The sequence below is a fragment of the Melitaea cinxia genome, chromosome 10 (genome assembly GCF_905220565.1).
Source record: "Melitaea cinxia chromosome 10, ilMelCinx1.1, whole genome shotgun sequence".
NCBI classification, from domain to species: Eukaryota; Metazoa; Arthropoda; class Insecta; order Lepidoptera; family Nymphalidae; genus Melitaea; species Melitaea cinxia.
In genome coordinates this window covers 3,443,558-3,468,786 of record NC_059403.1, presented here as the reverse complement: position 1 = coordinate 3,468,786, position 25,229 = coordinate 3,443,558, and the positions used below count along the sequence as shown (strand labels likewise).

Below are 25,229 nucleotides of genomic sequence, written 5' to 3'. Positions count from 1 at the left end.
TTATTTAGCTGTGGTCTTCTGTAAGGTCGAGGTTACTACCCCAGTCGGGCTGCTCCATATTTTGAGTAGGAAATTCCTGCTGTGCCCTACCTCAGTTATACTATTTGATTTATAATTATAAAATTTATTTCATGTTCAATTTGTTATTTAGTCTTACCTAATCTGAATGTACTCTTAGATTAGACGTGGATTGCTTACTGTAATATGCTAAAAAAACAATGATTAAACATTACAGAATAATTTTATTGTCTACGTAATACTTATACATATAGCTTATTTCAAACTTTAACTACAGCTTTACCAAGGTTCTCGCCATCTAACATTCCACTAAATGCTTCAAAAATATTAGTGAAGCCTTCTGTTATGTGCTCTGGAGTTTTTATCTTTCCTTCTTTTATCCAGTTGATTAAATTCGTAAATGCTTCAGACCATCTCTTATATTCATCCCATATTACAAATCCTTTGATTGTAAGTCGCTTAGGTACAATATATTGTTGTAAAATAGTGACTTTGGGTAGTTGTGAAGGATCTGCATTATAAGAACTGATACTGCCTATAGTTACCACTTTTCCAAATGTGTTCATTTGGCTTATAATTATACTGCTTATTTCTCCTCCCACACAATCCAAATAGTTGTCGACGCCATTAGGAGCGGCTTCTTTAAGAGCTGTATGTATGTTAACTTTCTTATAATTGAAGACTTTGTCAAAACCAAGTTCGTTTTCTAGCCATTTCACTTTTATATCAGAGCCAGCAAAACCTATGACCTTGCAGCCTTTGATTTTAGCTATTTGTCCCGCTACTGTGCCCACTGCACCTGCAGCACCAGTTATCACCACTGTATCTCCAGCTTTAAGCTGACAAACTTCGATAAGCGCGAAGTATGCTGTCGCTCCAGGCATTCCAATAGCACCAACACCTAATGACGGCGAAAGTCCTTTTAAATCGGGTAGCTTATAAAAAATGTCCCAAGGCACCTCCTTTACCGGCGCTTTCGTGTCTATAATACTATAATCACACCAGCCTTTGTGCGACACGACTCGAGTTGCTACCGGATAGTCTGGATCCTTCGATTCTTGCACTATAGCGACTTGAAGACCAAATTGATCGTATGGTACCTTAAATACAGAATCGTAAACTCGTAAATAAGGATCAACGCCAATCCATTCCGCTTTTACCAAAATTTCTCCATCTTTTAATGCAGGCAGCTCGTATTGCACTAATTCATAATCCGATAATTTTGGAGCTCCAGTATAGTGTTTTTTTAAAACATATTTTCTCGCCCAAACCATGGTGACTTGGGAATTGAAAGAACTGCGAATGCTGTAACAACATTAAATTTAAAACATAATTATGTATATATTCATATTTATATATTATCCATATAGACGGAATCGTATTTCACATTCAAAATATATAAAATTAAAGTGGGATTTACCTATTTGAATGACTGTATTCAACAAACTTTAAAGTAAAATAAAAACAAATAAACTATTTCTATGCAAAAAAGTAGGTTTTGTTCTGCACATTTTCAGCGTTTATAATATGAGTAAAGAAAAAAGAGCTGCTCTGAGGAAACACAGACTTTTTATATTTCAAAGTAATATAAAACGTTTAAAAAATTAACAAGAATCATCCAATTTTGAACATGATAATAATTAACTAAAACGAAAATTAAAAAAATAATTATTTTACCTTGAAATCACAAGAACTACTTAGTTATTCGTCAAGACACTGACTACGTATGCCGATAAGTAATATATATCAATTTATATCAAGAAATGAGTAATACGTAAAAGCGTCAATTTGATAAATCCATATGTTTTTTGTCGAGTCATTGTTTTTTATTATTACGATTGAATAATAAGTGACGCCGCGTTGGCGCAACGATTACAGCCATGGATTGTATTGTACCTGTTGCGCTGGCGGTTGCGGGTTCGATCCCCACACATGACAAACATTTGTATTGGCAATACAGGTGTTTGCCATGGTCTAGGTGTTTGTGCAGTTCTTGTGGGTCTCCCCACCGTGCCTCGGAGAGCACGTTACGCCGTCGGTCCTGTTGTTATCGTGTACATACACCAGATAGCGATCGCTACTCATAGTAAGGAATATATCCGCCAACCCGCATTGGAGCAGCGTGGTGGATTAAGTTCTGATCCTTCTCCTACATGGGGAAAGAGGCCTATACCCAGTAGTGGGATATTACAGGCTGAAGCGTTATAAGTGATTATTTTTCTCAATGATACTTCGAAAAGATAACATACCTACTATGAGTTAACCTTTCGTTTCATACCTGACAATGTTTCAGTATTTAGCAGCTGTGATATGTGTTTATTTTAAGCTACAGGGAAGGATCGAAAATTAATATCTTCCAATATTTATACAACTAGTAGTTGTATTAATTGCAAGATATTGATTTTCGATCGATTAGTTCTAAGGTAACATACATAAAAAATACAATTGAATTGAGACCTTCCTCCTTTTTTGAAAGTCGGCTAAAAAGGAGAAGGTTCTCAATTCGATTCAATTTTTTTATGTATGTTACCTCAGAAATTTTGATTAGTTGGACTGATTTTGATGACTTTTTTTAATCGGAAGGTGGTGCGTGTTATGTGGGTCTATTTAAATTTAATTGAGATTTAACAAATAATTTTGGAGTTATATCCAATAATGCGATTTACATCATTATTTATTCGTCAACCTACGTGGTATTAAGCCGCATAACTCTTCACTGGGTGTACCGATTTTGATGATTCTTATTTTAATCGAAAGCTGATGTTTGTCTTTTAGCAGTTTAAGTTTTATCGAGATCTGATCACTATGTTTTGATTAATCTTCGATAACGCGTATTTACTTACCTATTTTTTCGTCTACTTACGTTGTATTACTTGTCGATGTAATTGAAGTCGGTGTTTTTTTCGTTTGCGAGCAAACAATTATTGAATTGTTATTCATACTAATTAAGTAGATTTTAAATAAAAAGGTTTTAGTGTCTTTTTAGTCTGTTTTATTTAAGTTTGACTTCATCGTCTATGAAATAAATTATTGCAACCAAATTACAAGAGTGTCAAAGTTTTATTTTTCACTAGATTTATTAAGAAGCATTGATAAAATTATTTAAAATTATTTCAGTGTGAAATCCATGCATCCAAATTAAGATGGCTACCGGGGATTCTCCAAGTATACCAAAATATATGGCATTTTCGAAATCTGGGGTGCCTATTATAGGTGCTCTCATTGATTATATGGATACAAGCTTAGAGTACTTAAGGTTCAAAACATTTTCAAGAGCTGAGAGACTCAATGTGAAAACATCTAGAGCCAAACTTTCAGCTTCGTTTATGGCAGCTTTGTGTCTTTTACTGGGTTTAATTTGCAACGTTAAATTTGAAGTTGTGACATTCGATGAAGTGCCTTTAGCCAATGATTTGCATTTTGTTTTGATGAGTAAAGACGATAAACTTTATATTGATGACATTGATATTTCGAGTGAGTAACTGTTTACAAGTTTCGGTAATTATGTACATCGCCGGCAAAAAATGTATGGGGTTGGGGTAAAAGGGGAGGTGGGGTGGGAGGGAGTGTGGGTTTTTCACTCCCCCGGACAACTGTTGTCATGTAAAACCCGTTGTTACAGAGACATCGTGGTTGAAGTTTTGAGGTTCAATTTTTAAATCGAAAAAAATTGACCTAAGCATAACGTTTGGCTCCGGCGCTGCGGGAAGTGCAGCCCTTCCGCCCTTGCGTGCGAAAGCACGCTCACTCATGCACCGTTCCGGAGTGGGGGCTGCCCTCCCTCCGCCCCTCCAGCTTAAAAAAAATACTCTAGGGGTAGGGCAGACCAAGACCACGTGGACAGTGGGGTGCTCCGATTCGGTTTTGGGTATTTTTCGAATTTCTATACCTATATTCTTGCACGCAATGTTACTAATTTTATTAGAATATTATTTTTGACGCGTTATTTTGTTTAAAAGTGTTTATTTGTCAGTCGTTAAAGGTCAGTTCGTATCGTATTTTGATCTTGCAGTAAAGATCGTTTTTACGTTAATTTGTTCGAAAATAACGCGTGATAGTCGCAGAACGGAGCATGAGTACACTTCCCGCAGCACCGGAATTAAGGTAGAGTCAGAAATAACAAAAATTTAACCTCCCATAAATTAATCTACCTGTGATGTACATAACAGCCAAAGTTTCATATCATGTTCTAATCGCCATGTTTAATCAATGATATCGCGTCTAAAATATGTCATAACCTATTAATTTCCTAAATACCCCTAATAGTTCAAATACAAAAAAGGTGGACGTTATCACCACGGTGCATTTCTGTGAACTGAGAGATAAATGAGGATTTTTATACCATATTATTATCACCTTCATTTAGACAGGACTTGCCACGAATTTTAAATCTGGAGTTGTCCCATAACCATGGCACTTGGCACGCTTTCGTAACAACACAAATGATATAATTAATTAAATTAAAAATTATTTCGAAAAAATAATTGTATGGGTTACTAGTACCCATATAAAACAATAAAGGTATGGAGGTTTTTTTTTTGTCTGGCTAGCTGGATGTTTGTTTTGGCACGACGCGAAACCAGTTGTTTGAAATCGGACGCGGTTTTGATTCTAGATGAGGTCCTCAGATCAATTCAAAATTACACACAAAGGTGTACTTACAATCTAATCTAGATTTCATTATAATACGTCGCGAAAAATTTGAGTTATTATTCTCCATAAACAATTATAGTAAGTTCGGAACAAAAGTCATTTTAGATATTTGAGACTATTGTTATCGGGTACGATCAATATTATGCATTTATTTGCTATGATCGTTTGACTATTCCAATCAATAGATAATTGTAATTTTAAAAAGTTTTAAGACTATAGAGCGGCTCAATTCATTTTAATTTTGGGTTTTAAGCCCAATTGCTTCTACAACTTTTCTAAAGTACCCCACTGAAATGTGTTCAAATATAGAATTTCGAAATCTTTAAATATATTAATCGATTGATCTGGAATTATGTATATATTATTTCTTTTGAGATTAATTCCCTTTTCTGAGAGCAGTATATTGATGGTGGCATTGGTAAATAAAAATAATATCATCTGAGATATTATTTACTTCCTTTAAATCGATGTTAACTAAATACTTAATTTTGTTTATTCAAGGAGTGATGTGGTGTATCGAAGCATCGGATACTCTTGTTATCCTAATCAGTACGCTACTCATTTGGAATTCGTCTAATGTGGTAATTTTACCTGATATTATTTTTATTGTTGAAATAAAATGTTGTTTATATTACTGTACTTTTGTATTGGAATATTCTATATGTATGTAAATATTCTACCGCCAGGCAAACAGTTAGATTGATGCTTATTTACTATTTGTCTATTACCGTATATAAATATATATGTATGTTCGGGGATAACTTCATTGTTTATGAACCGATTTCGATAATTCTTTTTTTGTTGGAAAGGAAACATCCCAGGTGTGGTACCAAGATAAGAAAACCAGGATCTGATGATGGGATCGTAGAGAAATCGTGGGAAACCCTTGAAAATCCGCACAACTTTTTACTGGGAATACCGATTTTGATGATTTTTAATTTAATCGAAAGCCGATGTTTATCATGTAGTCACATTTAAATTTCATCCAAACCCGATTACAACTTTTTGATTGATCTTTGATAATGCGTATTTACTTGACTATTTTTTCGTCTACCTACGTTGTATTACTTGTCGATATAATTGAAGTTAGTTTTTTTCGTTTGCCTGCAAACACAATTATTATCTTATTAGATAATAGTTTATTATTTAAGGTTCATTAGAACAGTATTCCACTGTGCCCCGTTCCATAGTGCCCCATAAGGCCAACGTTTCAAACGAGTTTTATAAAAACTTAGGTTATTTTTGGAACTTTCCACACAATTGTCTCAAATGATTAAAATTAATAAAAAAAATATCACTTACCTGTTCTTTAAACTTTTTTACTAAAAAGAAAGTACTTTGAAAAGAAATCTCAACTTTTGAACAAGAATAATTGTGTTGCCGATGTTTATCATGTGGTCACATTTAAATTTCATCGAGATCTGATTACAAATTTTTGAGTAATCTTTGATAATGCGTATTTTACTTGACTATTTTTTCGTCAACCTACGTTGTATTACTTGTCGATGTAATTGAAGTCGGTTTTTTTCGTTTGCCAGCAAACACAATTATTTAGTAGCCGCTAGACGCTTGTAACATCAGAGGCATCGTAAGCGCGTTGCTGACCCTACCCTGACCCTCCCCAGGAGCTCTGGTCACCTTACTCACCACAGAAACCCAACACTACCTGAGAGCAGTATTGTTAAGCTGTGATCTTCTGTTAGGTGAGAAATATGTATATTTCAGAGTTTTTCAAAGTCATACATATTTTACAATGTTTACTGTAGCCAAAATTTAATAAGTAGGTATATTACTTGAAACCTGAGATTTCTATCTAACAATATCAGTTATGATTCCACACGTTCTACCCATTGGAAAGTTTTTATAGGCACGTTACACATTTTATTTACTATTTTGTTACTTTTTTTTCATAAAAATTTTTAGCGTTCTCCACTAAGTGAGTACCTGTTCTTACCATGGTTGGGAGCATCTCTTCGTGGACTCTTTTTGCGCCAAGCACCTACAGCTGGAGCATTGATATACACTATGACAGTCGTAAACGGAAATGTAAATTGCTTATTCTTAACGACATTTTTCTTTCTTTTTCGTAAGTATATGAAGAAATCTGTCTTAATGTCGTAATAGTAAACTATTGTGTTTTTAATAGTTTGATGCCGATATGTTAACGATATAATTATTATTCTTTTATTAAGTTGTTAACCTTAGAAACAGACTACGTGTATGCATTTTAAACATAACCTACTGAAAAAATCTATAATATAAAAATGAGTCGCTGAATGTGTTGCTAAGCGCAAAACTCGAGAACGGTTGGACCGATTTAGCTAATTCTTTTTTTTAAATTATTCCTTGAAGTACGAGAATGGCTCTTACGGAGAGCAAAATTCTAAAAAAATTAATAAAATTAAAGAATCGACTGTTATGCGATACGAAGTTCGCCGGGTCAGCTAGTTATAAATAAAAAGCGATGATTTGTATGGGAAGTTATTGTAAACTATTGTGTGTTTTAAACAGGGGTTCTCAAATTTCATATCTGGGCTCTTTGGATTCCTTATAGATCTATCTGGGCTAACTGGATCCAGATATAATTGTGTTTGCTCGCAAACGAAAAAAAAACCGACTTCAATTACATCGACAAGTAATACAACGTAGCTCGACGTAAAAATAGTCAAGTAACTACGCGTTATCAAAGATTACTCAAAAAGTAGTTATCAGATCTCAATAAAATTTATATGTGACCACATGATAAACATCAGCTTTCGATTAAATTAAAAATTATCAAAATCAGTACACCCAATAAAAAGTTATTGCGGATTTTCGAGAGTTTCCCTCGATTTCTCTGGGATCCCATCATCAGATCCTGGTTTCCTTATCATGATACCAAACTAGGGATATTTCCTTTCCAACAAAAAAAGAATTATCAAAATCGGTACATCCAGTAGAAAGTTATGCGGTATAATACAACGTAGGTCGACGAAAAAAGCGTCAAGTAAAAACGCATTATTAGATATAACTCGAAAAGTAGTTGTTAGATCTCAAATAAATTTAAATGGGACCAATTGGCACACACCACCTTTCGATTAAAACAAAATTTGTCGAAATCGGTCCACACGGTCAAAAGTTCTGATGTAACATACATAAAAAAAAAAAAAAAAAAAATACAGTCGAATTGAGAACCTCCTCCTTTTTTGGAAGTCGGTTAAAAAACAGATAAAAATGGTATGAAAATTGTATGTAAATTTTGGAATCCCTGTTTCAAACAGACAATAGCTTACAATAACTTCCCATTCATACTATCGTTTTTTATTTGGAGTTTTGAGCAGGGTTATTATTTATTTTAAGAAATTTTTCAGTTTTTATTCCAATATAACAAACATTTCCTTCTGTGGACAACAGTTATCGAAAATATTTTGAAAAGAAGAATTCTTAGTTCAATTGACTTCTTTTACGCATTAATATTTATTACAGTTTTTGGAATACATTTCGATCTAACATTACTGTGTTCCAATGGGAATATTTATTTTTTAAAAGGAAGTCTTATTTTAATTTGTCAATTTACACAAATATCATTCCACTGCGGTCCGTTATGTATGAGATGTTTAATCGTAAATTATTTCGTATTTATTTCTTTTAGTATTTGAAGCACGACTCTGGTTAGAAGTGGCTCGACTTGTGCGCTTGCGGTTTGAGAGGCGCGAACACGTTGGTTTATCACGCAACTCACAGTACGAAGTGGAGACACTATGGAGCAATGATGACATACAAAGTGTGGAAGTTGGGAACTACGTTTACTGAAAATATCGACCATTTTTATCTAAATTTAAAACTGCCTATATCTGTCTTTTCCACTACTTATTTACTATTTAATTTGTAAAATTGTTAGTTTTTATATGAACTGTTTACCTACTCTGTTTTTTTTTTAATGAAGTGTTTGTTTTTTCTTTCACTTAATAGATTGTAAAAATGAGAATGTTAAATTTAGACAAAAACGGTCCTTTTAAAATAAAAAAATAAAATAAAAACAATATTAATCGTATAAAATTATAAAATTATTTTATTAATTAAATATTTTATTATTAACACAGTTATCGTAGGAAACAACATTTAATTACTTGTATATAATATAATAACACAGTCTGTTTTCTAAAATTAAAACTATTACACCTATAAATAATAACAAATTAATATAAAATACCTACGATGGTTCTAAAAATGAGAGCTGCAGTAAAATCTATTTTATGAACAATCAAATTATTTTACATATTTGAGTATTCGCTTAATACTATTTGTAGTAATAAATCCAAGTTTTTAATTTAGCCTATACTGCAATTACATCTCGATCTGTGCGATTGCATAGCAATTTTGAAACATGGAAAAGAGTACAGAAAGAAGTTTGTTTCGATTATTAACATAAAGTCATATTAAATGCAAACATCTACTGTCAATAAGTGCTGTTATTATTTAATGTAGACTAAAAATAGCTGTTCACGAAGGAACGAAGAATACAAGATAAGGTAATGGTATGTTTATGAATACGTATAAATCTTTAACATAGTAAAAAAGATCAAAAAACTGACACCAAAAAGTCGAAACGAAATATTGAATTGAATGATATTTTTGAGTTATGAATTTATTCTATATATCCACACCATACAAGAGTGTTTTAATCGTGATAGTAATTGACAAATATTACGTTTGGCGTAATATTGATAACAATTTTGCGTATTGATATATTATCGCTATGATAATAGGATTTTTGTTTTACTTCTTATGTTTACCAAACACTACACTTGTGTGTCGGATTCATTGGAGAACCAGGTGGACAACGAAATTCTCTGGCGAAATCTAGGGAATTCGACAGAGTCCCTATAACTCGAAATCTGCCCGGTGAATGAACAGCTGTTTTTAATTTATTGCGCATAGCCTCTGGGCGCATAGCTCCACACCATACCTGGATAATTGACAAGAATTAAAAAATATATGAAAATATTGGAATAATGACGCAAAAAGAATTGAGACGAAATAAATTACATTTTATTAGGTTACAATAAGTCTACTATGCTCACACTATTGCTTATTTTTATGAAAAGTATTACGTAACAGTTAGTCTCTAAATAGTACATGTTCGCTACCAATTATCACCGATACTTTTTATAAGATATACTTAAGAAAAAAAATTGTCAAGAAACATGAAAGTCATCTGACATACCGAGTCATTATGAAGGTAATTTGTAGCTAGTAGGTATAGTTTACTTTTCATATTTGTCAATTTCAGGCCAAATAAGATCCTACATATCTATCTAATCCAAGTATTCAAGTGCCTTCATAGGTACACTATTATACAATATTCAGAATTTTCGTGTACATGTTCGTAAAAAACAGCAAAAAAAAAGTACATCTTTATATTTGTACTATCTTGTAAACGTCACCTTGCTTGTGTTTTATTAGTAGTTACTAGTAATTATCCTCATTCTACAACATCAAGCCTTTTAGTCACCATAAAAGGTAGCCTAAGACATTTTCCTAGGTCTACTTCACCATGGTCACTACCTATGTATCAAATTTCATCCAACAAATCCACAGACATACAGAGTTGTTACTTTCGAATTTATAATTAAAATACGAATTATACGTATAACGGATCACCTGTGCGAAGTTGAGGAAGAACAACTGAGTGTGCGTGTGGTTGAGACCCGGCAACGTCTCGTCTTTGGAATCATGGTGACTAAGCCAGTGCTGATATGCGTGGAATGCTTGCTTCACACCGCCGTTGTCTGCAATGTTTTCACCCTGTAAATTATAGATAGTAGTAGATATATCTAATAGTAGAGTTTAATAATTGATCTAATGCCATCAGATTATTATATCTGTTTGAGCTTTAAGATTTTGTAATATTTACTGAATATAATTTATTAAATATCTTTAAAAAAAAGAGTTGTTAAAATCTGCTGCAGCGCTTCATTTTCAGCAGCCAACCTATCCCTAGAATTCTACACTTTTGATTTTGGTAGTCGACACGATTGATATGTAGATTTACTGCTACAATCATCGATGGGAAAGTTGATAACTTTAAAAGTTTAATATTTTTTTTGCCGGAATAAATTGTATGTAACGAATGTGTTCGACCTAAGAACAATTAGATTTTTCACTCCATCTTAATAATATGTAAAAAAATGTACCTCGACCTTACAGAAGATAACAGCTAAATAATACTGTTTTCAAGCAGTGTTGAGTGCCTGTTGGTGCGTAAGGTGACCAGAGCTCCTAGGGGGATGTGGGGACAGGGTCGGCAAGGCGCTTGGGATGTTTCTGGTGTTGCAGACGTCTATAAGCTACGGTAATCGCTTACGACCAGATGACCCGTACGCTTGTTTGCCAACATAATTGTATAAAAAAAGGTATAAACAAAAAAGGTAGTATGTGTTTGTAATTATGTGTAACCACTAAGTTAGCACGGTGGCGGTGAAAAAAACAGGTAAAACCTACATACAGTGTAATACTTGTTTACTTTCGCTAAAATACAAATAAGGAACATAAAAGGCTTAGATCAATTCTTCTCTAAATATAATAAAATATCTTACAAGAGAAAGAGATAATTTAGGCTGTACCGTACAGTGACCATCAACGTCAGTTATATTCAATTGACACTCACTTGTGTATTGACACCGTCCAGTTTCATACTGACTTCAGGCACAACGTACTGTCCGTACTGATCAATGAGGCACTGCGCACGTTGGTGGAAGGCTTCGATTGCGGAATCCGACCACCAGCGATGGAGATTTCCCTCGCAGTCGAACAGACGACCCTTGTCGTCAAAACCGTGCGTGATTTCGTGTCCTGTGTAGATATTATTTAAAAGAATGATTCGATTTGACCTAATTAAAAAGCGATCTTTTAGCATTTTGAAGACTTGAAATAATAAAACAAGTTGAAGTTTTTGTTAAAAAATATAATTCTATACTAACAGTAATAATTCTATACTGACGACGCTTTAGCGCAACGGTCACAAGACTGCCTTGTGGCTGTTGCGCTGACGGTAACGGGTTCGATTCCTGCACATGATATACACTTGTTTTGGCCATACAGATATTTGTCCTGGCCTGGGCGTTTATGTTTGTGTATTATGTGTATTTCCGGACCCCAGAACACCTTAATAAATCCTAGTGAGTTCAATTCCAAGTTTCGTTGTGTTAGGGGTAATTATTATTATTACTATTACTAGTGATACTTATACGAAATAGAATAAAAAAGTAACAAACACACCAATAACCACACCAATGCCACCGAAATTCAGAGATCTTGGGAAGTGCCTGTGGTAAAATGGCGGCTGTAATATACCAGCGGGAAACATAATCTGATTCTTATTGCGACTGTAGTACGCGTTTACAACAGCTGGTGCTGTGTTCCATAGCGTCTTGTTTACTGGTTGACCGATACTGAAATTTGGAAATACGGATTTATTGATATTTACTAAAGTTTCATATACAAAATATTTCCTTGATAATTAGGTTCCAATGTAAAAAAAAAATATTTTTTAGCTTTACTTATAATAAATGTGTTATGAAAACAACCAAAGGCTATTTGTACCTAGTAAGTTATCCACAAGTAACAAGTTAGAAGCGTTAAAGTTACAAAAAATGAATCGCTAAATTTGTTGTTCAGCACAAAAGTCCAAAACGGCTGGAACGATTTTGCTGATGGGCTTTTTTGAATTGAATGAAAAATTAAAAAAAAATGCGAAATAAATAAGAAAATTTCAGAAAACGTAATATCTTTTAATTAAACATCACGAGTTTAACGCCTGCCCAGCGTGGTGACTACGGGCAAAACACATGAGTTCACGTTATTTTTGGCGTAAACTTGTGGAGGCCTATGTCCAGCAGTGGACTGTATAGGCTGTAATGATGATAATGATGACGAGTTTAACAGTTCGCAAGGCAGGATCGATATCTATTGGGTCAGCTATTGATAGTATAAATGTAAAAATCGAAGCTTAGTTTTTATATCCGAAAATAGTTAAGATTATTATTTTAATTATCTAGATAACCTACTGTTGTTGCTGCTGCTGCTGTGTGGTTACTGCATCAAAGAATACGGTCACCCCCTCTCTTTCCGTGGGTGTCGTAAGAGGCGACTAAGGGATAGCATAGTTCAACTACCACCTTGGAACTTATAAAGCCGACCGATGGCGGGATAACCATCTATCTGGTGGCTTTGAAATACACAGGCCGAAGACGGGCAGCAGCGTCTTAGGTGCGACAAAGCCAGCCCTGCGGTCACCAACCCGCCTGGTGACTATGGGCAACACACGCCATATTTGGCGCGAACTTGTGAAGGCCTATGTCCAGCAGTGGATTGCAATAGGCTGAAATGATGATGATGATGATGATAATGATATCTAGATAATCATTCAAAAATAGAAATACCGGGATTGTTCCATTTTAGTTAAATGTTGCAAAATATTCAATATGTTTTCGAAATATTTATTCGGGTGTATTTTAACTTCCTTGTAACGATCATCCAATTCATTTTTATTCAAAATAAAATCTGGATAGCCTATTCTTAGCATCATGGTGTCCACTTTATGCGCTGCAAGTTTTTTTGTCTCATCGTCTATCCAATTTGTCATATGTAGTATTTCTCTGAAAGCCTGCTGTATTTCCCTTGTCATTTTTAGTGTGTCATTTTTGCTCATTTCGTCGAAGTAATTTTTGACAAACATCGATCCTAACGCCATCCCCATGTTTGAGTTTACTTGGGAGATGCAGTTCTTCCATCTCGGCGGGGCTTGCTCTCGGCCGAATAGTATATAATAGAATCTAAAATTATAACAAAAACACCTTTGTATTTATCAAGTAAACCATCAAAAACTAAATTCAAAGTAAATTTTATTTGAGTTTAAGCAGTCCTTTCACAACAAAAATATAAAAAAAAATTGTGGTAGCTAAAAGTCTTATTACATTTTTGTAACCTCCTCTTCCTAATATAGAACTTTTTAAGCTATGGAACGATGTACCCGCTAGAGCAAAATTTTTGATATGATGAGTTTTATTTTCGGTTTAAGCGAACCGTGGCGCCGTCTATAGTGAGTTCTTTACAGAGACCCGTAACTATTCAAAGTTTCATATTACAATGAAAATCTTTGACAGGAGACGACACCATGCTATTCTTAAAATGTACGATTTTATTTTTGTGTTACCCACACATTAGGAATTCTAAACATTTTTGAATATCATATCGCTTACTATACTTTTTTATTCAATTTAAATAAATAAAACAACGGTTAAAAAGTCGTACTGTTGTTTCGCAGACTGAAAGCGATCGTCCAGGTTGTTCACACGGTGCCTCACGAAACGCCACAGCAGGTAATTTGATAAAGTGTCTGGATCCGTTTTCTCTATCAATTGGACTAAGTGCTGATGACGATGAACGAAATATCATTGACGACAATAATTTTATACATTTACTACTAAGTTATTGGGATTAATAAATTTTAAAATTTATATGTCAATTTTAAACAGCAATTAATGTTAGTTACAAATATAAAATATAATTATCTCATGATTTCATTTTTGGATTTTGTCAGTAACAGAACTAGGTATTCCAAATTACATACAAAACACATAAAAAATGTAGGTAACTTCAAGGCTTTTTATTATAAAATAATTAAATGTATTTTAATAAACATTATTTGAAACGTTTTTTTTTCAGAGTTATAGATACTTACTCGAACATAGTTTAATGCAAACAAAACAACAGTCTCTTGCGAATGTACGGTTCTATTCATTACAATACAAAGGTACTTCCTCCATTTCACTTGAGGCACTAAGCTTTCAAGTTTCGCGAGAGTCATTCGTCGGTATAGTTCTGATACGTTGCGTCTGTCTTCTGGCGCTGAAGTTATTTTAGCTAATCTGGAATTTTATCTAATCAACTTTGAGATGTATTAATTTAACTGATAAGCAAAGATTTCAATTAAAAGAAGTTGGGTTGTTTAATTTTTTGTCTGCAAAGTTCTTCTCAATTACTGCATTAGAAATACTAAATCAGTTTATAAATTATCTTAAAAATATCACACTCAAAGCTTCGTTAATCGAAAATTTTACACCGAAATTATAAAATAAAACCGAAATAGAAAATTTATATGTAATAGTAATAACTGTTACTTACTTTATTTCAAAATCAATTAGCTTTTCGGCAGAGACTTTTACGTGTTCAAGCTCTCCACCAAGTAATAATGAAATTTTAATTAAATATTCTTTGTAAGCATCTAAATAAACCTTATTATTTTCTTGTATAAAATAATCTCTTGTGGGCAAGCCTACAAAAATGAACAAATAGTATTTAATACTTATATACGAAATACATTTGAATATTTTCATCGTAAGTACCTAAGCTAGTTTGATCAAATTGAATTACAAACTCATCAGAATTTTTTATATCTGGTCCGACCCATTCTGATATTAATATGTCGTTGTTGTACAATCTTAACTTTGCCATAAGCTCTAACCAGTCAAAGTTTTTTGCATTCCACTTTAGTTTTAATATCGGCCATCCACCCAGAATATCTAATAGATCTAAAAGGGGCTGATGTCCTCTAGCATGCAAGATATCGTGGTTCATACACGATTTAAAAAGAAATCTGGCTTTTAAAGCAGCATCGCCTTTCGCTGGATCGTCGTCAATTTTCATGTGGGTATTACCATGCATTGAAAATAATTCGTCAATTATCTCTTTTCTTTTAACTCTTTTCAATGGTTTATTTGCTTTGTAGTCATTACAAAAAGTACTGAGTCTAGATTTTTTTTCATACATCCTAGTTTTATTGTATTGATTTGGTCTACCTAAATATTTTTTCTTATGAATATTGAGTTTTTCATAAAGCTTTAATTTAACATTTGATAAAGGTTTCTTCATCTGTTTCGATTTTTCATCTAGATATCTACGGATGCGATTAATTATTTCTGCTTTGCTTTCATGTACTTTATTAATTTCTGCCGATTTCATAATTTCCTTTGAATTGGTTACTATAACGTCAATTTGCATATCATCTGATTTACTTGAACAGATTGACGGCTGAGTAATTGTCAGGAAATTATCATTTAAGTCTAAATGTGAACCGGGATAAATAGTTGGTACTTTCTCATTTTTCTTAAATTCCAAAAGTTCTTTTAGAACTGTGTCTAAATTTTCTCTTAACATTTCAAATGTATCATAACTGTAAAAAAATGTTAATAATTATTCTTTTGTAAGGATTGAGCGCTTACGAAAAGTTTACTCACCCAGCTTTATCGGCTGGTATGGCGTTGAGTGCTGGCCAATTTCCACAAGCATATTGATAAAAATCGTGACAAGGATCTGCATCTTTGTCCATATACTGTTTCATAATGTTTGCTTGAGTACGTCGTATTGTTTCCTTGTCTCCTTGACCTTTCCAAAATGCATGGACACCTGTGTAATACACTTAAAATTGTAATTCTTCAGTTATTTCAGAATACATGCACATTTAGTAAATTCAAGTGATTAGAAGTTGTAAAATGAGTTCATTCATGAACTTGACTTAGTTTTATTTAACACTCAATTGAATAATGCTCATTTGTGGGCTATTATTATTATAGTAGGTGTACAGAGAACCGCGAGTGTAATGTTGGCTATGTGACTTTTCTCTTAGCGCGTTTTATATTATTTATTTTGTAGCTCAGCCTTAGACCAATACTAATAAGTAATGGTAGTAAGAACTTCAAAACGTGGAAATTACCTAAGTGAGAGCGAACTGGCTTGTACATGTGAGCAGCAGAACCCATTTCTGCTTCTTCAAGTTCTGGTTGGCGGCGAACTTGCTCTACATCGTCAAGTGGACCACGGTCCACGTACAGTTCGGGGTGAACAACACTTTCATGTTAACAAAAATAAGTAGCACGAGAATTGTCAATTGATGATAAATATTACATATTCGTGTAACTATTTTATTACTGTTGTTAATACTAACTTGTAACACTAAATATATTTTTAAAGGTAGTTATATTTTATATCTATATAAAAAAAATACCTTTGTAAATTTCCATTCTCATCATATTGTTCACTAGAATTAGTTTCATAATCAATTTCAGACTCTTTTACATTTCCATCGACATCATCTTCCTCATTTCCCTCGTCTTTACTTTTTCTATAAATATAATTTTCATCAGTGTGAAATACTCTCATTACTATTTATTTTAGTTATTATGCTTCATACTTTATTTTAAAACAGTATTTCAGTACTTTAAAGTATTTAATGGAGATTTTAAGAATTAGATTTATTGAAGTGAAACTTCTTTAGGTGCATGAGGGTAAAATTTTTACGGATGAAACGGCAGCGTTTAGTTGAAACGGCAACGTTTTGATGAAACGGCAGCGTTTTGATGAAACGGCAGCGTTTTGATGAAACGGCAACGTTTTGATGAAACGGCAGCGTTTTGATGAAACGGCAACGTTTTGATGAAACGGCAACGTTTTGATGAAACAGCAGCGTTTTGATGAAACGGCAACGTTTTGATGAAACGGCAGCATTTAGATGAAACGGCAACGTTTTGATGAAATGAATGAATGATGATTGTCGATGGCGCGGGAACGGAAATCGAAAGCTTCATCTAAATTACTAAAAATATGCTATGTAACTCATTTTGTAGGTGTTTAGGTTTGGAATGAATACTATGATTATAATTGTGTTTGCAGGCAAACGAAGAAAAACCGACTATATCGACAAGTAATAAACGTAGGTAGACGAAAAAATAGCCAAGTAAATACGTATTATCAAAGATTACTCCAAAAGTTGTAATCAGATCTTGATGAAATTTAAATGTGACCACATGGTAAACATCGGCTTTCGATTAAATTAAAAATCATCAGATCCTGGTTTCCTTATCATGGTACCAAACTACGGATATCTTCTTTCCAAAAAAAAAAAGAATTATCAAAATCGGTTTATAAACGACGGAGTTATCCCCGAACATACATAAAAAAAAAATATATATATATATGGTCGAATTGAGTAACCTCCTCCGTTTTTTGAAGTTGGTTAATAAACGGGACTTAAAAATTAGTTTGCCAAAGAAGTTTCACTTCTGAAACGTGAACTTTGTACGCACGCACTTTTTTAAATAGTACTTTATGAACATATACTTATACTATTTTGAATTTACCCGTAATCTTGAGACGTGAATGTGAAATGACTTCTCCGCTTAACCCTGGTAGGAACATGGCGTTTTCTGGCATCGTTATTCCATATAAATATATCACTCGTCACATTTCCTTCATAACTTTCACGATTTGTATGAGCGTCTCTATGCGAAAGTATTATTTCTTCGGGGGGAAGGAAAGATGTCTGAAACCCTTGAAAAACGTCTCTTTCTTCAGGATCTATGCTCTCTAGCTTAGTATATCTCTTAGGAACGCTTTGAACAATAAATTGATCTGAGGGATCATCTAAAATATCTAAAGGGTTTTTAACAATAAAATACGCGATAGAAAAAAAAGTTGTTACAGCTATCAATAGTATAAATTTACAAAAATTAGCACTTTTTGGTTTTAATTGAATTGCGTGGAGGGAATGCGTGTCAACACGCGCCATGACAATTCCTGACTGCCGGTGTCAGAAATATCCTTAGAGATTCGTAACTGGAACATAGTATATAAACTATGTACGTAACGGCCATTGTAATGTTGACCCTGGAAGCGGAGTACCTACGTATCAGGAAAATTGTAAGCAATCATGTATGTCGTTTGGGTTCAATTATATTAAAATATATCAAATTACTATTGCTGGTTTGGTACTGACCGTTTTTCTGCAAACTTAAAAAGTATATTATGACGGTAAGTCTTATTTAACTTTTTTTGTAAATAAAATAAGATGACAAGCCGTATAACGATGAATTGAATTGTAATTAAAATGACATCATTTGACGATATAATAGCAAAGTTTAATACAATTAAAGATTTAATTTCGACAACAATAGTTCGTGGTAAATATTTTATTATTTTATGTGTATTATTATTTTTAGTTGAATATAAATTTTAACTCAAACGTTTTCGTAATTTGAAGTACTGTACTAGTTTTGGTATAATTATGTTATTATATAATAGGAAAAACTTATTATAGAGTACAATTATAACCAAGATACCAATAATAAAATGCCCTCGAATCGAATCCCTGACCATGGTATGTGATCGTGTCATTGCGCTGTTTACCGTGAAACTCGTTATATTTCAAACCCGGAAACAAGTTTAGTCAACCGTAATTATTAACTGGCATTTTTAAAACATATTATTATATGCTTTTTTCTGTATGCAAGTAACATAATCCGTATGTTTAACGATGTAAGATTCCTTTATATTTCATACATTCCAGATAATTCAATATTGTGTGCAAAATAGATATGTACAATTTTTTGTCTTTCTTTTCAAGATCAGGAACATGCTACATATGCTTTGGAGTTTAGTAAGCATTTGTATGAGATTAAATGCTGTTTTGTACGCATTTCTTGGAAGAATAAAATACGATTTCTGAAAGATTTGATAAACGAAGTTCAAGATATTACGGTGCTATCTTTACTACTGAAATCGATATGGAACTGTCGTCTAAAAGATGCTGTTTTATCTGTGTGTCAGTGAGTTTAATAGTTGTACTTATTTATTATTCGCTATCTCTACTAAAGTAATAAAGAGGAATATTCGTTAGTACTTAACTGACGCAAAACATAAAATCGAACGTCGGTAACGATTTGATTAACTCTATCCAATTTTAGTCATCTTAATTTTTTTTTTAAATGTTTTATTTTTAGAGACAAAGCTTGGAGTAGCTATGATCAAGTTCCAATTGATCATAACAGAACAGTTCTTTCATCTGCCATCAAAGATATGATAGCAAATGAACGGAATTGGTTTCGTTCTCTTCGATCGGTTAGTAAAGTAATATAGGTACATATTACTGAAGTTAATTATGAAATGATTATATACATAATTTATTGATACAATACGTATCTTCTGGTAGCGAAGTTTAGTATTTACTATTACAGGAGCAGCAATGTCTATTGTTTGCGGAATTACTTTCAGTTGCCGGTGGTCCAATAATGTGGGAAATGTTAAAGCATTTACAAAAAATTTATGAAAACAATATGGAACAACAGTCAAAAAATATGATAGAATGTGTTGTGGTCAATGAGCTACTACAGGACAGAAAACCCGTTAATACTGAAATAGTAAAAAATCTTATCTTAATCTTATTCATACATACTAATACTACACTCTCTTTTGCTTAGCAGCTACAGGTAAAATTAACTTGAAGTTTCATGCTAATTAAATTTATTTTTATGCACAGTGCACTTCATTTCGTTTCCTATGAACAAAGATTGTCTGGAAGAAATTGTTGTTTTGGCGATAAGAACGCCTTTGACCATATCTTATTGAATAATTACTGTGTTGTTTATAATAATCATAATATTTATTTATTTCAAATATTTGGTACATAACAAAAATAATTTGTAACGATAATGTTTATACTCTGGTGTACAATAAATAATGTTATTTATTCATATTAATAATAATTTGTTTTTACGATACTGCTTAGCAAATTTGAACTCTGCAGAATAATTTACATATTCCTTAATTAAACTAATTTTATTTTGCTCAGACAAAAAAAGAACAAACGCCACGTCGAAAAAGTTCTGCCACACAAATTTTGGAATCTTCGACACAGCCGTTCAGAACTAAACAAGCACAACAAGAGGTAAATGATAAATTTGGTAGATGTAAGTTCATATAGCAAAAATTAACAAAATTTACTTGAGTAACACATAATATAAAAACATTTAATGACTTAAAATATTAATTATATTCATAATTATACTGTGCATACACAGCTGGACAAAAACTTAGCTGTATGGGACTCTACCGTAAAAAGTATAAAAGACAGTTCTAAGTTGGAACAATTGGAATTGACATATAAAGATGGTACAATAAAGAGGATGTGGAAAATAAATCGACCAAAATCAGACGCAGTAGAAACTCTAGATTTTGTAAGGATATGTTTAGTTAACTTAGTTTTTTATACATGTAGAGTAGTAATTTAAAAAAAAAAAAAACAGACGAGCGTTGTGCTATTTCTTATCAAGGCTTATTTATGATTCTAATAACATGTTCATTCTAACGCGTTACCTAACACAAAAAGAGTTTTAGTCAAATTGATTTTTTTAGATTAGCATATGAAACAAACTTTTCAGTTTGTAGTATTGGCGTAGGAATATTTAAAAAATACAACAATCCAGAAATCTGATAACATCATAATTTAAATTACGAAAAAATAATTTTAGTAATTATGTATTTTCATTTATCATTTGTTCTTATAGGTTCAATTGTTACCATCAGCTATAGGTAAGCGCATTTTGTTCCATCTACCTTTGACTCAGCTTAATGATTGCGCTCGAGTAAATAGGTATTGGGCGCACTTAGTCGACGAATTGCGGGCAGAACTAATAGTTCGACAGAAAATTGATGTCGAGTTAGAGAAGCTTCGGGTGAAATAATGTTTTTCTTTATCATTTTCAGCATTTATTATTCTGCATATATTTAATAACACATATAAGTACAAGTATTTGTTTTTTTGTATTATAAGAACAAAAAAAAAAATAACAAATAGGTATACAATGCAGACGTAGCAAATTGATGTTTGTATTGTTTTTATTAAAAAATAGTTTATTTAAATTTTTGGTTGATCGATTCAGCCTGTAATATCCCATTGCTTTCTCTGTGTAGAAGAAAACTTGTCTCCTTTATTTAAATATTACTTAAGTACTTGAAATGGAAGAAATCACATAAACTATTTAAGACAAAAATACTACCCCAAATTTCTTGACTAACAATTATAATATAATTATAAAAAAAGTAAAATTATTAATTGCCTTATTAAACATACATTAAAATTACATATCTAATTTTTTATTATATTTAAATTTAAAATTTTAATTGAATTGGGCGTTTTTAGGAAAATATGTTACGTCACGATACTAGTTTAGGTCTTTTTAATGAGACAGAAGATACGTTACATTTGGAATCACCTGAGATTCAGAAAACCAAAGATAAACCGTTTTGCGACAGGCCTTTCATTTATCCTTTGAGATTGAATGTAAACAAAAATAAAAAACGACTAATGGAAAAAGTAGGTGTCGAATGTGTATTTAATGCTTTTTTGAGGTATAACATAACAGTACAAACTGTTAGAAGTATAGCAAGTAACTGTTAGTAAAGAAGTGTAGTAAGTAAAAATCTATCAGATCTCATAGAATCGCATAACCCTGTATGAGAATTTGGTCTACATTTGTCCATGTTTTATGAGATTTTTTCCATAGGGCTGACTGGGGAAATATTAACACGTTTCTTTTACATAGTTAATCTTTATTAGCAGAGTTACATAGTTGTAGATAGGTGGCACTACTTGTTTCAACTTACAATTTTTTTGTTACCTATATTATAACAGGAAATAGCTCAACCTTATAGAAGAACAGAAATAAATAGTACTGCTCTCAAGCAATGTCGCGTTCCTGTGGCGAGTAACGTAACCAAAGGCCTGGGTCGAGTCATAGGCGTAGTGTCTCTTGTAGGCGACCGCTTACAACTAGAGGAGCAGTATGTTTGTCTGTCACTTCAGTGGCATAAAAAGCCCTTTTTGAATAATTATTTGATTAAAATAATATATTCGAACAATATATGAACTTGTGACTTCATCACATTTACATATTTCTTTATATTAATAAAAACATTTTGCCCTTGTTGTTCCCCTTATATAATTTATATCACTTAATACTAGCCACCATTCCGAAACATAGAAGATATCAACAAGCGTCTAGTCATACGTGGAGCCGCTGATGAAAACATCAGAAAATGGTGCGCGAACACTTGTAAGATAAATATGGATCTTGGAGGACAAGAGGTTTGCTTTATGATAATGCTTATTAGAATACAAATAAACGCTCCAATCAATATATTTTATCGTATCTTTAAAAAATGAATCAAATTAATTTTATGTGCATTTCTTAAATCAATTTTAATTAAAGAATGTAATACGTTAATTTTATCGATAAGCAGGTCTATCGATCTATCGACAAATGATAATTTAAAAATATTAAATGACAAGCTTTTTTTATTATTTCTTAGACTCACATTTTTGGAGTCTTCCAAAAACCAGAAGACCTTGTATTTCCATCTCAATTACTATCAGTGGGTGTAAATATACCATTAAATCCACCTCTCACAAAGGATCCAACAAAAAAGTGAGTAAAAATTTCATCTATAAGTTTAACTGAGGTAGGGCACAGCAGGAATTTCCTGCTCAAAATATGGAGCAGCCCGACTGGGGTAGTAACTCGACCGTACAGAAGATCAAAGCTAAATAATACTGCTTTCAAGCAGTATTGTGTTCCTGTTGGTGAGTAAGGTGACCAGAGCTCCTGCGGGGGATTGGGGATTGGGGATTGGGTCGGCAACGCGCTTACGATGCTTCTGGTGTTGCAAGCGTCTATAAGCTACGGCAATCTCTTACCATCAGGTGAGCCGTACGCTTGTTTGCCGAACTAGTGATATAAAAAATATATATATAAAAACGAGTGTGTTTTAGACCACACGACTGAAGTAAAATTAGGTTTAAACGTAACTCTCTCTCGCTTTCTTTCTTCACTAACTTATGTTCTCCCTCTCAACTTTCGTTCGCCTCACACGATCTCACTTTTCGTAACGCTCTCGTCACGCGTTCTAGCTTACTCCCCAAGCCAAGCGTGCGTAAAGAAGTTTAACTTTAATAAAAATTAATAAAATGTGGGTAGATCGATATTAAAACGATAGTGTAAAAGAGATTAGGTAAGAATTTCGTCAAACTGTTTTTTGTTTGTAATAAGCAAGGTCTAAAGTAAAATCTGGGACTGTTTGTTTTTTGTAATAATTTTAACGTAATTCGTTAATTGGAACTTATTGAACAAATATATAGAATAAAAATGAGTCGCTGAATGTGTTGCTAAGCGCAAAACTCGAGTACGGTTGGACCGATTTCGCTAATTCTTTTTTTAAAATATTCCTTGAAGTACGAGGATGGTTCTTACGGAGAGAAAAATTCTAAAAAAAAATTTAAATTTCCTGAAAAAGTCTAAAAACAACACTTTTCTATACTCCCATACAAAAGATTTGTGATAATACTTAAAAGTCAATTTGAACTTTAATACCATACGATAAAGTTTGTGTTAGGCGATACGAAGTTCGCCGGGTCAGCTAGTAGGTAAATAAAAATTAAATACATTGTAACCACTCTAAATGAAAATACACCTTAAGAAATTACAAAAGCGCTACTAAGCTTATATTACTTCCTGCTATCTTTTGTATTTTTAACTGACTTCAAAATAAGGAAGAGTTTCTCAATTCTGCTGTATTTTTTGTGTGTCATTTAATAACTTTTACTGGGATCAGGTACCTATTTGGATGATCATTTTTTTATATTATATTATATTTCGTCTAAACCCGGGATTGAGCAGCTATCGTAATTGTTTCTTTAAAAAAAGCAAATTTCAACAAAGTAACGAAGAAAAAGAAAATGTGTAACTAGGTATTTCTATTCCTAAGGATAACGACTTATTTGATTTTGCAGAGAGTAGCAGTGATTGACGTAATAAATGATCAATGCTAAACAACGAAGGAAAGAAAAAACAGAAAACATGAAAAGATAAAAATTAACTAAATGTAAAGCTGTTTCTAATTAATTTTAGACATTAAAATGTTATGAAAATTATTTTTGCCATTTTAATATTAAATTTTATAATAATGAATAAATTACTATGTTTAATTTAAACATGACATAACTACTTAAACGTTCGTATGTAGTATATATTAAGTAAGTAGTTCCGACGAAAGTTTTTTTTATCGAAATCTATGTTACTTAAATGAGCCAAAAGCTTTTATCCGGAGCCTTGTTGGGAACCACATCACAATTACCCAGTAGCTACCAGACTACGATAAAAGTTTATGCATCTGTCTAATTTCTTAAAATTCCGTCCGTATAGTTTTAAAAAGTGATGATCAAGGTTTAAAAAACCTCTTACTTAAAAATGTTAAAGGTGAAAAAAAATGAATCCTGGTATAGCGCTTAGAAACCTCTCCTGTGTGTAAATGGTTAAAAGTAATTTATTACTACTGTGTTTATGACTTCGTCCGTGTGGAATAATGATTTTGGATAGCATTTTTTGATATTAGTGAAAACCGCATCTAAATCGAATAAACAGTTTCTGAGATAATTAAATGTTTATTTATTATATGTATTGATTGATTTGTCACGTTATATAAAATAACAAAGAAATTAATAATACATAAAATAAGTTGGAAAGCCTTGCATAGACAGCGTAGACAACAACCGAAAAAAATCGCTTTGAAGAAACAGCCCGTACTTTTTTAAATAAGATTAAAATCGCAACTGAGTGGGTTCATCTATCGACTAATACTTTTAATATAACTTAAAATCGATAATTGTTTATGTAGTATGGTAGATTTAG

At 32.6% G+C, this 25,229-nt stretch overlaps 4 protein-coding genes across 4 annotated transcripts; 2 read left to right on the top strand and 2 right to left on the bottom strand.

Moving 5' to 3' along the window:
- Positions 1-222: 222 nt before the first annotated feature.
- LOC123657099 (prostaglandin reductase 1-like) lies at positions 223-1,292 on the bottom strand. Its single transcript, XM_045592686.1, has one exon. It carries the CDS (start codon positions 1,290-1,292, stop codon positions 279-281), a length of 1,014 nt encoding a protein of 337 aa, XP_045448642.1. The 3' UTR covers positions 223-278.
- Positions 1,293-3,161: 1,869 nt separating this feature from the next.
- Positions 3,162-8,717, top strand: LOC123657009. The gene is made up of 4 exons (XM_045592611.1): positions 3,162-3,492; positions 5,173-5,252; positions 6,595-6,757; positions 8,303-8,717. The coding sequence occupies exons 1-4, from the start codon at positions 3,162-3,164 to the stop codon at positions 8,461-8,463; spliced, it is 735 nt and encodes a 244-aa protein (XP_045448567.1). The 3' UTR covers positions 8,464-8,717.
- A 725-nt stretch (positions 8,718-9,442) lies between these two features.
- LOC123657008 (neprilysin-4-like) lies at positions 9,443-18,277 on the bottom strand. Its single transcript, XM_045592610.1, has 13 exons — positions 17,850-18,277; positions 16,781-16,867; positions 16,427-16,560; positions 15,951-16,119; positions 15,060-15,886; positions 14,839-14,989; positions 14,396-14,582; positions 13,966-14,084; positions 13,095-13,487; positions 11,932-12,104; positions 11,321-11,505; positions 10,315-10,458; positions 9,443-9,619 (listed from the first exon to the last, which is right to left on the bottom strand). The coding sequence occupies exons 1-13, from the start codon at positions 18,275-18,277 to the stop codon at positions 9,443-9,445; spliced, it is 3,174 nt and encodes a 1,057-aa protein (XP_045448566.1).
- A 318-nt stretch (positions 18,278-18,595) lies between these two features.
- On the top strand, positions 18,596-24,441 carry LOC123657173. Its single transcript, XM_045592748.1, has 11 exons — positions 18,596-18,668; positions 19,112-19,313; positions 19,488-19,605; positions 19,722-19,904; positions 20,336-20,431; positions 20,565-20,720; positions 21,051-21,218; positions 21,686-21,859; positions 22,508-22,630; positions 22,855-22,970; positions 24,332-24,441. Exons 1-11 carry the CDS (start codon positions 18,596-18,598, stop codon positions 24,336-24,338), a joined length of 1,416 nt encoding a protein of 471 aa, XP_045448704.1. The 3' UTR covers positions 24,339-24,441.
- The last annotated feature ends 788 nt before the right edge of the window (positions 24,442-25,229 follow it).

Bases quoted from the DNA above. Each gene is read 5' to 3' on its own strand.
- LOC123657173 (XM_045592748.1), top strand. From the start codon at position 18,596: ATGACATCATTTGACGATATAATAGCAAAGTTTAATACAATTAAAGAT. The intron at 19,606-19,721 runs GTTAGTAAAGTA...TTACTATTACAG, and splicing joins GGTTTCGTTCTCTTCGATCG to GAGCAGCAATGTCTATTGTT. The intron at 21,219-21,685 runs GTGAAATAATGT...GGGCGTTTTTAG, and splicing joins TCGAGTTAGAGAAGCTTCGG to GAAAATATGTTACGTCACGA.
- LOC123657008 (XM_045592610.1), bottom strand. From the start codon at position 18,277: ATGGCGCGTGTTGACACGCATTCCCTCCACGCAATTCAATTAAAACCA. The intron at 16,868-17,849 runs GTAAATTCAAAA...AATAGTAATGAG, and splicing joins TTCACGTCTCAAGATTACGG to AGTATTTCACACTGATGAAA. The intron at 16,561-16,780 runs GTCTGAAATTGA...TTAACATGAAAG, and splicing joins GTCGATGGAAATGTAAAAGA to TGTTGTTCACCCCGAACTGT.
- LOC123657099 (XM_045592686.1), bottom strand. From the start codon at position 1,292: ATGGTTTGGGCGAGAAAATATGTTTTAAAAAAACACTATACTGGAGCT.
- LOC123657009 (XM_045592611.1), top strand. From the start codon at position 3,162: ATGGCTACCGGGGATTCTCCAAGTATACCAAAATATATGGCATTTTCG. The intron at 3,493-5,172 runs GTGAGTAACTGT...TGTTTATTCAAG, and splicing joins TGATGACATTGATATTTCGA to GAGTGATGTGGTGTATCGAA. The intron at 6,758-8,302 runs GTAAGTATATGA...TATTTCTTTTAG, and splicing joins GACATTTTTCTTTCTTTTTC to TATTTGAAGCACGACTCTGG.